This window comes from Triplophysa rosa, linkage group LG10, assembly GCF_024868665.1.
Source record: "Triplophysa rosa linkage group LG10, Trosa_1v2, whole genome shotgun sequence".
Lineage (NCBI taxonomy): Eukaryota > Metazoa > Chordata > Actinopteri > Cypriniformes > Nemacheilidae > Triplophysa > Triplophysa rosa.
Window position 1 is genome coordinate 15,369,652 of NC_079899.1, and position 14,887 is coordinate 15,384,538.

At 39.8% G+C, this 14,887-nt stretch overlaps 2 protein-coding genes across 2 annotated transcripts; one reads left to right on the forward strand and one right to left on the reverse strand.

Annotated features, from left to right (window-relative positions):
• Positions 1-322: 322 nt before the first annotated feature.
• On the reverse strand, positions 323-4,169 carry tmem30b (transmembrane protein 30B). The gene is made up of 8 exons (XM_057344029.1): positions 4,035-4,169; positions 3,190-3,379; positions 2,794-2,901; positions 2,585-2,692; positions 2,416-2,506; positions 2,183-2,326; positions 1,881-2,087; positions 323-1,107 (listed from the first exon to the last, which is right to left on the reverse strand). The coding sequence occupies exons 2-8, from the start codon at positions 3,370-3,372 to the stop codon at positions 929-931; spliced, it is 1,020 nt and encodes a 339-aa protein (XP_057200012.1). The 5' UTR covers positions 3,373-3,379; positions 4,035-4,169; the 3' UTR covers positions 323-928.
• Positions 4,170-4,707: 538 nt separating this feature from the next.
• Positions 4,708-14,631, forward strand: kdm1a (lysine (K)-specific demethylase 1a). Its single transcript, XM_057344028.1, has 21 exons — positions 4,708-4,769; positions 5,503-5,790; positions 6,135-6,300; positions 6,378-6,511; positions 6,743-6,821; positions 7,174-7,266; positions 7,410-7,516; positions 7,608-7,689; positions 7,806-7,900; positions 8,297-8,314; positions 8,912-9,054; positions 9,137-9,227; positions 9,315-9,449; positions 10,600-10,673; positions 10,804-10,915; positions 11,047-11,179; positions 11,265-11,452; positions 12,491-12,605; positions 12,703-12,830; positions 13,343-13,489; positions 13,589-14,631. The coding sequence occupies exons 2-21, from the start codon at positions 5,527-5,529 to the stop codon at positions 13,772-13,774; spliced, it is 2,490 nt and encodes an 829-aa protein (XP_057200011.1). The 5' UTR covers positions 4,708-4,769; positions 5,503-5,526; the 3' UTR covers positions 13,775-14,631.
• The last annotated feature ends 256 nt before the right edge of the window (positions 14,632-14,887 follow it).

The following is a 14,887-nucleotide window of genomic DNA, read 5'->3' on the forward strand; positions in this document are numbered from 1 at the left end:
TTTTAGTAATAAGAGATTCAATATGAAAATGCCGCAATTTTATCTGCAATCTTCAAACATAATACGACTGAACCATGGTGTAATTAAGACTGGACCCAGCAGCACACAATGACCCATTCAAACCAGATTTTCTTCACTAAAAGGCATCAATTATTCAATGCGGGCTAATGAAGTCACAGTGAATCAGTAAAGAATTGACCCTTCACTTTCAGATTTAAGTTCTCCAGCACTAATGGCACTCCAGAACCCACTGCTCTCTACATGAAAATGGTTGAACCACAGAGGTGCTGCTATGGAAACATTAAAAGGCAGCACTACAATGCACATGTACACTCATTTAATATTATAAAACCGCAAATATTCAAGTCAATGAATTTCAGCTCTCAATATATTAACCTAAATACACACAAAGCTTTAACCAAGCTATACATTTGACATCTAAACATGGCACCTGAGATCAAACATCATCTGTTTTCATTTTTAAGGCAAGCTATTTACGTTGTAAACAAAATTTAAAACTAAGATTTCCTCCGTATCTGTCTAGCTTTAGGTTTAGCTTAGCAAACTGCAACGGATGAAGAGAACAAACTTTAACATCACATTTAGTAAAAGAGCAAGTTAAAGCAGGTATTTTATCTTATACAACCTGAGACAGTGAAAGAATTGCACGTAGAAACATTTGTAACAGTGTCTGAATGTCCCTGACCTCTGACCAAACTTGATCGTTAGATTCTATGACAAGAATTCATGAACAGGGTTTCCTGATATCATTGCACAGTTTTCATTTATAAATTCCTGATTTAAAAGCTAAGTTTTATCACATATAACGTGTAACCATTACTTGGAAGACCCTGTATGTCCCTAAAATAACCTTGTTTTTTATGTTACTGTTTTTCTTTTCTAAGCACGGGTACATTACATTACATCATCACGAATCTTCTTTAAATTTGAATTTGGCATAAACAACGAGCATAACCACAGACATGACCAGACACAAGGATCCAACCACTAAATAAGCAATGCCCAAGAACTCGTTTTTCCCCCCCATCCAGGACACGTTGCTGAAGACCACCTTCTTACGTCCATCAAAATTCAGTACTGGGTAGTCTGGAAAAGATTTGGTTAAGGAACAAACATGTTTTCGACAACTCATCCTACTGTAGCGTAGTTTCTTAAAGCAGTGTTTAAGAACAGCAGAAGATGCTTCTGAAACAAAACTTTACCTTTTCAAAGCAAAACCTTTTCAAATCTCAACAGCTCCTTTGACTGCCATAGCAAGGTAGCAATTTACATAGGTACACAATGCATATTCAAAATCCTGTTTGTTGGTTCAGCATTCGGCTGCGGAGAGGCCGAGACACACCTAACCAGTAAAACCGGTTTACCTGGATAATAAGCAAACACTGGCAAGAGATGTCGTCAGAATTTAAAACAGGACTTGTTGAAATGGAGAAATGACCAAAACAGACATTACTGAACTAAATAAAAAGTCAAGTCACAACCACCGCTCATGGTACTGCGGTTACAGTGTTCCCATGACTTGTTTCAATGATTTTGATAAATAGATGAATGAATTTGAGAAATTCTGTGTACAAAAGATGACTTTAAACATGCTTAATTCGATAATACAACAACTTTTTAAACTATTAAATAGAACAGTTGTTCAATACCTATATTATTTGTTCTATCCGTGAAACACGAAAATAGATATTGGAGACCTGCATTGAAGGAAAAGAACAGCATCAACCTTTTCCACTTCAAAATAAATACGTAAGGGTTTGGAACAACGTGAGTGGAAAACTATTTTTACTTTACTTTTGGGTGAACTATTTTTTAATCCTTGAGTCCCGAATATGTTCTGATTTTTAGATGAAGGATACTGTAATGAATCGTCACAGAATAATCTCCAGCAGGGAGCCCTGCGGCGTAATCGCCCTCTGTGATTCGCCGATACAGCTTCCTGAACTGAGGTAACGCTGCCCTCCTCATCCACACAAGAAAATCCTGGTTCATGAAACCATTATTGTTGGGGTCTGTGGGGTCCAGCTCATATGCTGGCTTGGGCCAGTTTATTGGCTTCACTGTACCTTTAAATAAGCATTAGAAAAACAAAACAAAACAATGTAACCTGAACCAAATCGTACAGCATAACTGCATTATAGCAAACTTTAAGGTCAATTACCTTCAAAAGCATTTGCCAAGGAGCCGTTCACAGGAGAAGGGTTCCTGTACTTTATATTGTAATCTGTCCACCAGGAGATTCCTTTACCATCAAGTGGCACGCGCTTCTTTGTTTTATTGACTACGTGGAAGAGCTCAAAAGTATCTTTGTGGAAACAATAAAACATTAGCAATGCCATGGAAAATCTCACACCATGCTTAAAACAGAGTTTAGCTAAAAATGTCAAACAATACCGTTGAACATGCTATTTGGTAAAGCTCCACATGGAACGATGGGCTTTTTATTGGAGTCGTATTGATATGGAAAGCATTGATCTTGTGGACTCTGGAGATAAACATAAAATGAAAGAAAGTTCTATTGTTTGAAATTAAAGTCCTAAAAAATATATCAAATTTGACAAACCTTGAAGTAAGTTGTATCGCCAGAAAGCTGGTTATCGTCCTTTGAAACACCATATTTTCTAAAGCTCTGAAAATAATTAGTCAGGCCATAGTAGAAGAAAACTGGACCCTGTAAGCAACATACACATTTTTAGACGCACTACAACATTAAACGAGAAATATCTGATTTTAACAACAGACGGAAACGGATTAATAATTTAAAGACTGTACCGTAAACGGCTTGTCTAGGGAGAATGTGATTTCACAGGTGCAGTTTTTAGTACTTGAAGACGTACAGCTGAAACAGGGAGAGTCCTGCTCGTAGCCTGTGTAATCTCTCTGTGATATGAAGGAAGCATTCATCTTTAATAAACATTTCTCACCCTTCACAAACACCCCAGTATGACATCACCTTCAAACAAAATACCACACAGTTGTTCGAAAATGGAAATTTGTTTTATCTGAAAGGCTGCCTTGTTTTTATAGTCCCATTTAATAGTTAAATGGGAATTTAACTAATGGTTAATGGTTTTAAGAGAAACTATAATAGTCTCAGCAGGTCCCTACAACATTATAACTTTACAGTTAATACCACACCGGCGTTGTTGTGTTTCTGTAAGCTCTTACCTCTAGTACTTGGATGGTCTGTGAGGTCAAAAAGAGGGCGATTCCAATGCCTATGAAGGCCAAGCCGATGATGAGAAAGCCGGGTATGACAATACCAGCGGAGAGTATAGGCTGCCATGCCGGGAGCCGCTGTTGAGTAAATGCTGTGTTATCGGGTCGCTCAGATGACTCTTCTTTCTTCATTCTTATGCTGTCCGAATAGAAAATAGGGATTATTGTGTGACCGTTAACTACATTACATGTTATACTCATTGAAACACTAAGAAACAATACAGTTTTATCAAGGAAAACTGGTGGTAGGGTTACATGTATGAATGAGTTCAACTATTTTGGATCCCTTATTGATATTAACCATGATTTTGTTGTTGTAAAAGCATTTCCATATGTTTTAGTAGATTGAGGTTACTATATGTACTACTATAGTTTTACAACAAATATAATGGTTAAAATAAAAAAGGGCTACTGTAGTGAATCAATGATACATTTGTGGTTACTATGCTTTTACTCTAAATATCATAGTCATATGATAACTCATATATCATATCATATGATAACTCATTTTCATGTGATCTAATTAGACTTTAAACAAACAGACGAGAGGAACTATATTCTTTAAAATGCCCATTCATAAAACAATAGAAAAGTCGAAGCCCATAGAGACAAACAGTATGCGATATTGATGTTTCACACTTTACACGTGTGCCACAACACTGCGTTACGTCGCAGGAAGTAAAAAGAATTGTGTTAACGTTACTTGAGTAAGATCAAAACAGTTTACGCGGTCACTCACGCCGAGAGTCTCGATCACATCAACTTAAACACATAAAGATCGCATCAAAACTCACCTCTGAAAGTGATCAACACGCTCGGTTTGGTCGTAGCTCGCTTTATAAAGCCGAGAAAAAACACAGGAGGCACACCCTCACGAATCCCGTATCTGCTTTACCTGTCCCACCCGCACCTGGCTCTGCACTTTCCGCTTTGCACATGCTCCTCCCACATTCATACGTCACCGACTTGGTTCGTCCCACCGAGGAGAGCATGCATTTCTAGTTTTTTTGTGTGACAGCGCCACCTGTCGCATGATTGAAAACAGTGCAACCAGGGCAGTAATTCCTGCTAAATGTGTTCAAATTAAACTTTGTTTCTAGGAGCTGCCACACTCACAAACAAACCCAGAATAATAATCAAAATAAATGCTGGACATGCGTTTTCACTATTCCTTATGGCAATGAATAATATATAAGTAACTGGAGAGAGAACATTTTCCCCGCAGCTTCTAGTTTTCTTGTTTAGGCAGTCTTGCCCTCCCAGCCACGTGCTAAAGTAGTCAATGCGGAATTTATGCATATTTAGAAATGTGAAAACTGCGCATGCGGTACTGTTGGATAACGCTTTTGGAGGTCAGTTGAACCTGTCTGTGCTGAAACCTTGATCGATTAGACTTTTGTCCAATTACAGAACTGTACAATCTTCATCCCGCCTTCTCTACACCGTCGTATACTCTGATTGGCTGCATTGGTTCCTGCGGGGACAGGCGATCTGTTTCTTTGTGCTTTTCTCTCAGCAGCTGCGGGGAGGTAAATATAAATATTTTGATAAATGGATCACAGTACCTAATATAATAACCTAACGTTTATTATATTTACGCATAATTAGCATTTATAATTGATATGTATAAATAATAAACAGTACCGGTGAGCGGTTTAGAGGTTTTCTAGACTTCGATAAGGGATGGGAACTCGTGCAGCTAGCAATAGCATCTTTGCTAATGAGCGCACGATACCTTTGTTATTCTAATAGTTCTTCATTCTTTGGATATATTAAATTTTTTAGTATTGGAGTTGATAAAGTCTTGACGGATTTGTCACATTTAGAGCTGTGGTTGGTTGATTGCTCTTAAATAAAGGAGGTGCTGTAGCGTTTAGCTGCTAGCGCTATTAACACAAACGTGAAACGTTATAATACATTTAAGTTAAGGTTATTAGTGTCTGGTTAAAAAATGTGTATAATGCTCGAAGTAGCATTGATGCAATTGATTTAGCGAGTATTTTACGACTGCGGTCGTCATCTGTTAATTATTGTGGATTTAGACAGAAAATTTGACTAAAACAAGTAAAGTTCATTGATCATGTATAATATGAATGTACAATGTTTACAAGCATCCCTTAACTAGTATTATAGCTGAATAGCACGAGTGTTTTCAAATGCCTCTTGTTGAGAGCAGGTGCACAAGCACATTTGTCTCACTCTGTCTGGGCAGTTTTTTGCTGCAGTCTTCTCCACAGCCTCCTCCTTTCTTCCATATTTCAGGAGAGGCATCTGTCATTATCTGTAATGCTGTCCACTAAGAAGTCAGACCCAGGCTCCTCATCTTCCTCCGGGGGTAACGGTGGTGACCGTGCTCCTGACACCCTCTCTGCCCCCCAAACTGTTGCAGCTGGGACCTCTGGCCCAGGTTTAATAGATGTGAAAAAGAAAGAGAGAGCCTCCCCGAGTGGCGAACCAGGTGGGCCTCCTCTCCTGCATCCTCCTGGACCTGGAGGGATTGATCAGGACACCGCAGAGGGTCGCAGAACCAGTCGCCGCAAGCGAGCAAAGGTAAACATCACTATTAGCTTGACCTGCGCAGAAGCAGGAACCGCTATTTAGGAGCCAAAGTCAACTTCCAATTTGTTTGAAATTATCTCTGGATATCAGTGGGTCGGGAACTTGTGGCCGTGACAGTGAGTAACCTCCTATCCTTTACCATCTTATTTATTGTTTGCTGGTCAGTTGTTTATACGTCCTGAAATGTAGAAACTGGATAAACCTTAACCAGATGTGTCATTTTGCTTGAAGATCAAATGTGAGATTCTGCCTGGATAGGGAATGATTTGTATGTTTCACCCCAGCTGAGCCAGAGCTAGGTTTTTATGAAGCGTTTATTGTGCCAACTGCTGCAGGTGGAGTACAGGGAGATGGACGAAAGCCTTGCTAATCTGTCGGAGGACGAGTATTACTCTGAGGAGGAAAGAAACGCTAAAGCTGAGAAAGAGCGGAAGCAGGTGATACCTCCTCCTCCTCCACCTGTAGAGGAGGAAAATGACAGCGAACCAGAGGAACCATCAGGTATGGAATGAACACAAGAAATTGAAATGTTGTTTTGCTGTGGTTTTGAAATGTTAATAGTCAGCATCTGTTGTCAGGTGTTGAGGGGGCCGCATTCCAGAGCCGTCTCCCACATGACCGTATGACATCACAGGAAGCTGCATGCTTCCCTGACATCATCAGCGGGCCACAGCATACTCAGAAAGTGTTCCTGTACATCAGAAACCGCACGGTATGCTCACAGCAATGCGTATGACAGCAAAAGACGCGCAATTGAATCCATTTGTGTTTCTGCTTAGCATAATTTGAATAAGATGAAAATGATTGAATTAGAATAAGCAAAGTGTACTAGATCAAACTTGCCAGTGCCGAAGTGGTTCTCGGTCATTAATTGGTTACAAAAATACACATGGATACTGAAAAACATATGAAGAACAACGGAACGTTTTTTTTTAATGTTCAGCTTCAGCTCTGGTTGGACAACCCCAAAGTTCAGCTGACCTTCGAGTCTACTGTGCAGCAGCTAGAAGCACCATACAACAGTGAGTTTACTGACTTCACTTGCACCCATTTAGAGAACCCACAATCATATGTCACTTGAGCTGTTATTTTGGGTCATTGTGACCCAGAAACAGAGTTTTATGCAATAAAGTGAAAAATGAAAGTCTTGGCTTTCTAATGATGTTGTTATACTCCAAACCATAGAGGAAATGTAATCATTTAAATGTTGGAAGAAAGTTTCTTTTTCGTTACGTAAACCTCAAAATGTTTCTGGGTCAGAGTGACTCAAAATTATGGGATCAGTCACATATTTTTTAATAAACGTGTGTATTTGTCATTTTATTTAATATACGTATGTCTTAGCTCAGTTTGGTTACGCTCTTCTCTTCACAGGTGATGCTGTCCTAGTGCACCGGATACACAGCTATCTGGAGAGACACGGGTTCATCAACTTTGGCATCTACAAGAGAGTAAAGCCTCTGCCAAGTAATAGCACTGAACTGTTATATCAAACACAAAGATATTGCATTACCCAAATGGTTTGCTTAATGGCAAGAAAGATAACAGGATGACATCAGTACGATTTCTTTACAGTCATGCTTTATTTTCCTGGTCTTATCTTCTTGTAGCTAAGAAGACAGGAAAGGTGATAATAATCGGAGGCGGGGTATCAGGGCTGGCAGCTGCACGACAGCTGCAGAGTTTTGGGATGGATGTGACCGTTCTGGAGGCAAGAGTGAGTACACACTGCTACAAAATATACTAAAGCTGCATGGACAGATAGCGGAGATGTGAGTTTTTTCTTATGTTTTACGTTTTCTCGATAGGATCGCGTAGGCGGGCGTGTGGCTACGTTCAGAAAGGGGAACTATGTAGCTGACCTTGGGGCAATGGTAGTGACTGGTCTGGGTAAGAGTTACTCCTAAATACTCCTCTCACCAGGAGGTGGCACAGTATTTTTTTTTATTCAATTGTTCAGATGGCATGTGTTACTTAGCAACAATCTTATTTGATTTTTCTTTCAGGTGGGAATCCAATGGCTGTAGTAAGCAAACAGGTCAACATGGAGCTGGCAAAGATCAAACAGAAGTGTCCACTCTATGAAGCCAATGGACAGGCTGTGAGTGCTCATAAACATAGTAAAAATCACACATACAGATGTTTGTAAATAAATATAATGTTATAGATGTTTTAACATTATACATGCAGGGATAATTTAGTCTGCATAATGTTTTTGTAAGGCAAAGGGATTCTTAAGACAGTGTATCCACGTGATACATACTGTATTTGTGCAGTCTCACATTTTTTAACTAGATCGTGCTTTCTGTTCCGATCGACACTTTGGCAGTGTTTAAGTTTTCCAACGAATTAGTAACGAATGTTAATAGAACAAGAAAGATCTAATGTTCTCTTTTTCTCTTTCACTTTCTGCCCCAATCCCAACCTTCTCTTTTTTCATCCCGCTCTCTTTTGTTTTTATCTCTCTCATTTTCACTCCATTTTATTTCTTAAACAGGGCGAGCGCTGTACAAGTGTAAGTGTTTCCGTTTCAACTTGATGATTTTGTAATTTGGGAAATCTAATTATGACTTTAGAGTAATAGAAATATGCAGCATGTCGTATGAGATTTGGTATAAAGTTTTACAGTAGGGGTGCATTTAAATTTAAAGACACCTGTTAAACGACTAAAATCCTCTGAATGTTTGGTGTCAGTTGACTGCATTGTTATGAGACAACTGAATTGAGAAATTATTAAGTTCTGTGTTATTTGGGGTTTGTCTATTCGCTTAGGAAAAGTAACAGTCTCCAGATTTTTGACTGTCCCAAAGTGACTAGGAAAGAAAAGATTTTCTTTGGGGTTTACTAATATGCACACTGGATTTTAATATTGAGCAGAATGGCCACATTGCTTTTTTTCTATAGAATAAAAGATGGTGTCCCCCAGGTGTCATGCTTCAAAAAAGTACACCCAAACATAACAAATATACTACTTTAAAAGTAATATGGGCTAAGTAATAGATTCAAATTGTGTGTTTTTTTTTCTGATAACTCTTCTGTGGTTACACACATGTAACAAAGATAGATACTCTTGAGCTCATGGACTCACTTAATGGTCATATCTCTTCTGAAGGTCCCTAAAGAGAAGGACGAGATGGTTGAGCAGGAGTTTAATCGTCTGTTAGAGGCCACGTCGTACCTCAGCCACCAGCTTGACTTCAACTTTCTCAACAACAAACCTGTTTCTCTGGGACAAGCCCTGGAAGTTGTCATACAGTGAGTGCACTTGTCCTTTGTGTTTGAATAATATCATTCAGAATGACACAAAAATCAATTCTTTTAATGAAACATAAAACAGGCTGCAAGAAAAGCATGTAAAAGATGAACAAATAGAGCACTGGAAAAAGATTGTGAAGACTCAAGAGGAGCTCAGAGATCTTCTTAATAAGGTAAAACACATCAACTTTCCATAGCTACAACTTTGTTGCCACTCACATCCATGTACAGGGATTCATTCATCTATGGCTGTTGTTCAGATGGTGGGTTCTAAGGAAAAAGTAAAGGAGCTGCATCAGCAGTATAAAGAGGCCAGCGAGGTAAAGCCACCCAGAGACATCACAGCTGAGTTCCTGGTGAAGAGCAAACACAGAGACCTCACAGCACTCTGCAAGGTAGCAGACCAAACTTCCTACATTAACCAAACCAACACAGGCTGCACACTTAAGCATTTAGAAGTATTTAGGAAACCGCAAGCTAATAGACTAATCAGAGGAAATGCCACATTTAATTTAACACCAACAAAAATAAAGCCGAGGGCCGGGGGACAGAAGTACTTGCCAGTGAAACAGATCAGACATTGGACAGCCAAATATCAACATCTGAGCCTCTCTGGTGGAGTTTGCCAATATTTTCAGATCTTTAAAAAAATCTTTTTACGAAGCAGCTGTGCTTTCCAATTCCTCCAAACACCTCTACACTCGGTAATGGAGCATAATACCATTCAGCCTGCTGTTTCAGTTGTTTTAGTCTTGTTTTCCAAACCACAGTCTAACACAGTCTGACTCTTTAGCGCCCACAGAGCTGAAAGTGAAATTTCTCCACTTAAACGCTCTTCCCTGTTCAGATTTTAGCATGTTAATTCACATAATCACTCTCAATTTGCTTCCAGCTGTAGTTGAAGCGCAGTAGAGGCAGTCAAACCATTTATGGGTAAAAGAAGGATTTTGGCACATGCTCCCGCTAGCATTTGACTTCATTTTAAACGTTTAATTGAGATGCTTATTTATAGCACCTGATTCCCGTCGAAAACGTCTGCGTCTGTTTTTGCGTTTGTAGAATGCAGAATGAATCCAGTCACTATTGAAATTAAATGTCAGCATTCAATACGGCTTGTACGTTGCTTTTAAAGAAGTCACTAAACAGCAGAAATGTGTACCTACAGTATACTTCTAATTTCCTCTTTATATAGAAGTAAAAACAGGCTTTCACAGACTTTGTTAACAGACGGACATAGAGAAACTGTGGCAGGATGTTTTTGAGTTGTGTGATGTGGCTAAAGGGAAGGATTTAGCTTTAAATAGACTCGAACTGGTTAGCTGGTTTGAAAGTCTGCTCAGAGGGATGACTCTGCCTTCTGAGACCAAACCACTACTGCTGGCCCTCAACAGTGCCCTTCAGGGGACAATGTACACATGTGGAAAAACTCACACTCAGGTGCTCGAGTCAAAGGACGCTCTGAATGATTTTGCACTGTAAGGCCACTTTTTTTTTAGAAAATATGCATCAGTGTTCTGATCTCTAGTCCCTGTTTGTATGTTGCAGGAATACGATGAGCTGGTGGAGGTGCAGGTTAAACTAGAGGAGAGATTGCAGGAGCTGGAGGCCAACCCACCCAGGTATTCAAATAAAAGCCGATCCAGTAATCCAACACAGTCAAATGAGATTTTGTCCTTCACATGCATGACTGACCTCCTGATTGAGATCCATGTAACAGACAACGTCCTTGTCTGTTCTTGTCTTTCTCAGCGATGTGTATTTATCTTCGAGAGACAGACAGATTCTCGACTGGCATTTTGCTAACCTGGAGTTTGCCAATGCAACTCCTCTCTCCACACTTTCCCTAAAGCATTGGGACCAGGTATTATACGTGCCACTTTTCTTTTTACTCTTTTAAAGAGTAGTGTAACAATAAATGAAAAAACTGATTTTACAAAGTAAAAGTATGTCTATGTGTTTAACTCGCATGTTTATCTTTCACTCTCTGCGCAGGATGATGATTTTGAGTTCACTGGCAGTCACCTGACCGTGCGTAACGGGTACTCGTGCGTTCCCGTGGCCCTCGCCGAGGGCTTGGACATAAAGCTCAACACCGCAGTGAGACAGGTCCGATACACATCATCTGGTGAGTCCATCAGCGCTGCGTCTGTGATGTGTTGAAGTGCGTTTATTTGTGTACGTTAATAACCGTAACTTCCTCCCTGTCTCAGGTTGTGAGGTGATAGCTGTAAATACTCGCTCCACTACACAGACCTTTATTTATAAGTGTGACGCTGTGCTGTGCACTCTTCCTCTGGGGGTCATGAAGCAGCAGCCACCAGCCGTCCAGTTTGTGCCTCCCCTGCCGGAATGGAAGACCGCTGCCATTCAAAGGATGGGGTTCGGAAATCTAAACAAGGTAGGAATAATTCACATTTGTTATTTTTGTGGGTTCAGATCTGAGTGTGTAATATAATTCTGGCCTGTTAGGACATTCTGTTCATTTCTGTTAAGGTGCTATCTGTAGAATTGATCTAAAAGCCCAAACGGACTGCTAACACAGAATTGTGTCAAGGTTAGGTCAGATAATAACTAATGTTGTTGTTGTCAGTGTGTTTAATGGGTACGATTCTTTCTGATTCCCCCCACAAACTGAATGCGTCATCATACTCCTCCTCTGCACTCTTTCTCTCTGCATCAACTGCAGCAGTAAAATACTGCAGTATTATGCAATTATCTGACGCCACTTCATGCTTTCCGTCACAAGAGGGCATAGTGTGGTACTCGATTCTGCCACAATGCTGTTATATCAGAAACCGCTGTCTGCATATGCTGCAGATTTTTGGGATTATTGTATACTTTTTCGATCATTGTGTAGACTGCAATAAAGCATCCATTTTTTGCACTTTTGAATGTTTTGGTACCCAGCGTGCCTATGTGTTAGTACAGCTTCATGTTTACATGTTTATTGTATTTAATGCTTCGAAAGCATTCACTGAAAGGAACAGTTCACCCAAAAATGAAAACTCTGTCTTCATTTACTCACCCTCAAATCGGAATAAATCTGTAGAACATAGAGAAAGATATTTGGAAGAATGCTTGTAACCAAACAGTTCTTGGACACCATTGACTACCATAGTAGGAAAAATTGCTTTATAAATTTCTTTGTTCTGTTGAACACAAAAGAATATATGTTGAAGAACGTAGGACAGCAAACCGTTCTGGGGCACTTTTGACTACCATTGTCATTTTTCCTACTATGGTAGTCATTCGTATTCTTCGTAACAAAGACATTTAGATAGATTTGGAACAACCTGAGGATGAGTAAATGAAGACAGAATTAAAATTTTTGAGTGAACTGTCCCTTTAAAGCAGTTCGGGATATCCACCATAGTGGTGATATTTTATGTAACAGAAAGGCATGTTATGAACTAATCGGTGTCCTCCACGTCTCCAGGTGGTGTTGTGTTTTGATAGAGTATTCTGGGATCCCAGCGTTAACCTCTTTGGACATGTGGGAAGTACCACGGCCAGTAGAGGGGAACTGTTTCTTTTCTGGAACCTCTACAAAGGTGAATGTCATTTAGTGTTATCAATATTATTGTGTCCTCTTAAATTGGGATAACTAAGATCAATTGTATTTGTGTTTGTTTTTTTATACCCTCTCAGCTCCCATACTGCTGGCATTGATGGCAGGAGAGGCCGCTGGAATTATGGAGAATATTAGTGATGATGTCATCGTTGGGCGGTGTCTGGCCATCCTCAAGGGAATTTTTGGAAGCAGTGCGGTACCTCAGGTGAGCTCAAATGCCTTAAATTAATGCCTTGGATCTCTTTCATTTTATGCAAAAGTAAATTGGAAAAGGCATCTTGGTTACTGACTAGTAAAATGGCATAGAACAACTTCAGTATTCATTTAATTGAGAATGTAAAAGTTTTAATGGATGGCTAGAGGCTCAGAAGTTTCCATTTAAAACTAGATGTTTTTATGTACTTGCTAAAGTAGTATGTTATAAGTAGAATAACAAACAGTCAGCATTTTATAGCAGAAAATTCCCTGTCAGGCCGTCTCTCTTTATAACCAGCTGACTGTACATTATACATAGCATAGCTCGCTTGATTCTTGATCAGTTTTGTAGAGTTTCATACCATACGGCAAATACCTTTGTGAATAACAATTACAAGAGGAATGTCAAAACACACACTCATATAAACTCGCATACACAAATTGTACAGCTCATAGTGCTTTGGGGTTTTTGGCGATCCTCCAGTGACAACAAACTAAATGTGTGTTCTGTTGTCATGGCAGCCAAAAGAGACGGTGGTGACTCGCTGGCGTGCCGACCCCTGGGCTCGGGGATCTTACTCGTACGTGGCAGCCGGGTCGTCTGGTAATGACTATGATCTCATGGCCCAGCCCATCACACCTGGTCCTGCCATACCTGGAGCTTCACAGGTAAGACAATTGTCTAAAGGACTGTTCACACCACGGAGAATAACTAATAATTATTTTTGTATATAATTTTTTATGTTGGTTTTTATTGTGTCTTCACAGCCTGTTCCACGTCTGTTCTTCGCTGGCGAACACACGATCAGGAACTATCCCGCTACAGTCCACGGCGCTCTGCTGAGCGGGCTGAGGGAGGCTGGAAGAATTGCCGATCAGTTCCTGGGGGCCATGTACACTATGCCACGGCAAGCTACAGCCAACCCAAACCCACAGCCCTCACCCAGCGTCTAACAGATGACTGAACATGTAATGCAGCTGAGAGAAGGACGGTGATGGTCCATGAAAGAATGTCTTGGTAGATAAAAACGGGGAGGGTCAAGTGAGGACACTAGGTGACTCCTTAGACTGGGAATGCGTGTATGTGTTTATGGGAGAGTTTGTCTGTAAGAACATGCCTTTGGGGAAATAATTCTCTAATCTGGGAGCTGAAGCCGGGATTTAATGAAACCTTTCACTCAGTTCCCTCCTGCTGATGCAGCTTTACTGGCAAAATTCTGGCTCATCTATAGTTAATAGGACAGGTGGATGCTTCCAAAAGAATTCCTTGGGACGTTTTCCTTCTTTGCTCTATTGAAAGAGACATAAAATACTGGGATGATTATAAACTCTACTGATCTGCACTCTGGAGTTTTTGGTCGTGTTTCAAGACAGAGCATTAAAATTTCACTCACAGTTAAGGAAGAGACTTTTTGTCGCTAAAGGACTCAACTGACAAGGAGATAGACATTGGATGCACCATATAAACTCAAGTCATTCTGTTGCATAATGTTAACCCATTCTGTTTTATTTTTTCAAAACAAAAAAGAAAAATGTAATGTCAATAGCAGATGTTTTGTCCCCCACACACCAGTGTAGGTATCATAGCTTGCCTGTATTTGGCTTGTTAGTTTTTTTTTATGTGGGAAAATGATATTAGCTGAAATGCACATTGTGTTGCTAAAAGGTCTGTTTCTGTTAAGTATTAGTTGGTAAAATTATAGCTGATTTGTAATGTCTTTTTGCTACATAGGTTGTAGGTCTTTATTTTTAATTATTATTTTTTCTATATTTTGTTATTTCTTTGGCTATTAAAAATGAATGTGATCTCAGCTTCTTACCTTCTGATGTGACCTTTTATGTGCAGTATCCCTGAATAAGTTTATTCTTATTGAATTGAGAGAAGGTTGACTGATACTTCGACTTTAATGTTCTTTCTTCAGTATTTGTTAGTCTATACTGATGCTTCTGTTGATATAGTGGTCAGATGCTCTCTTGACCAACCTGCTGTTTTTTGCCCCTAATCTTTGTCCCAGTTTTCAAAACTTAAGTCAAGCTGGCTGACCTGAACCTCTCTTGTCGTCTCTT

Coding starts and splice junctions, on each gene's coding strand:
- tmem30b (XM_057344029.1), bottom strand. CDS start 3,372: ATGAAGAAAGAAGAGTCATCTGAGCGACCCGATAACACAGCATTTACT. Junction 2,902..3,189: donor AGACCATCCAAGTACTAGAG/GTAAGAGCTTAC, acceptor TTCATATCACAG/AGAGATTACACAGGCTACGA. Junction 1,108..1,880: donor TTCTGTGACGATTCATTACA/GTATCCTTCATC, acceptor AATCTTTTCCAG/ACTACCCAGTACTGAATTTT.
- kdm1a (XM_057344028.1), top strand. CDS start 5,527: ATGCTGTCCACTAAGAAGTCAGACCCAGGCTCCTCATCTTCCTCCGGG. Junction 6,822..7,173: donor GCTAGAAGCACCATACAACA/GTGAGTTTACTG, acceptor TTCTCTTCACAG/GTGATGCTGTCCTAGTGCAC. Junction 11,180..11,264: donor GGTCCGATACACATCATCTG/GTGAGTCCATCA, acceptor TCCCTGTCTCAG/GTTGTGAGGTGATAGCTGTA.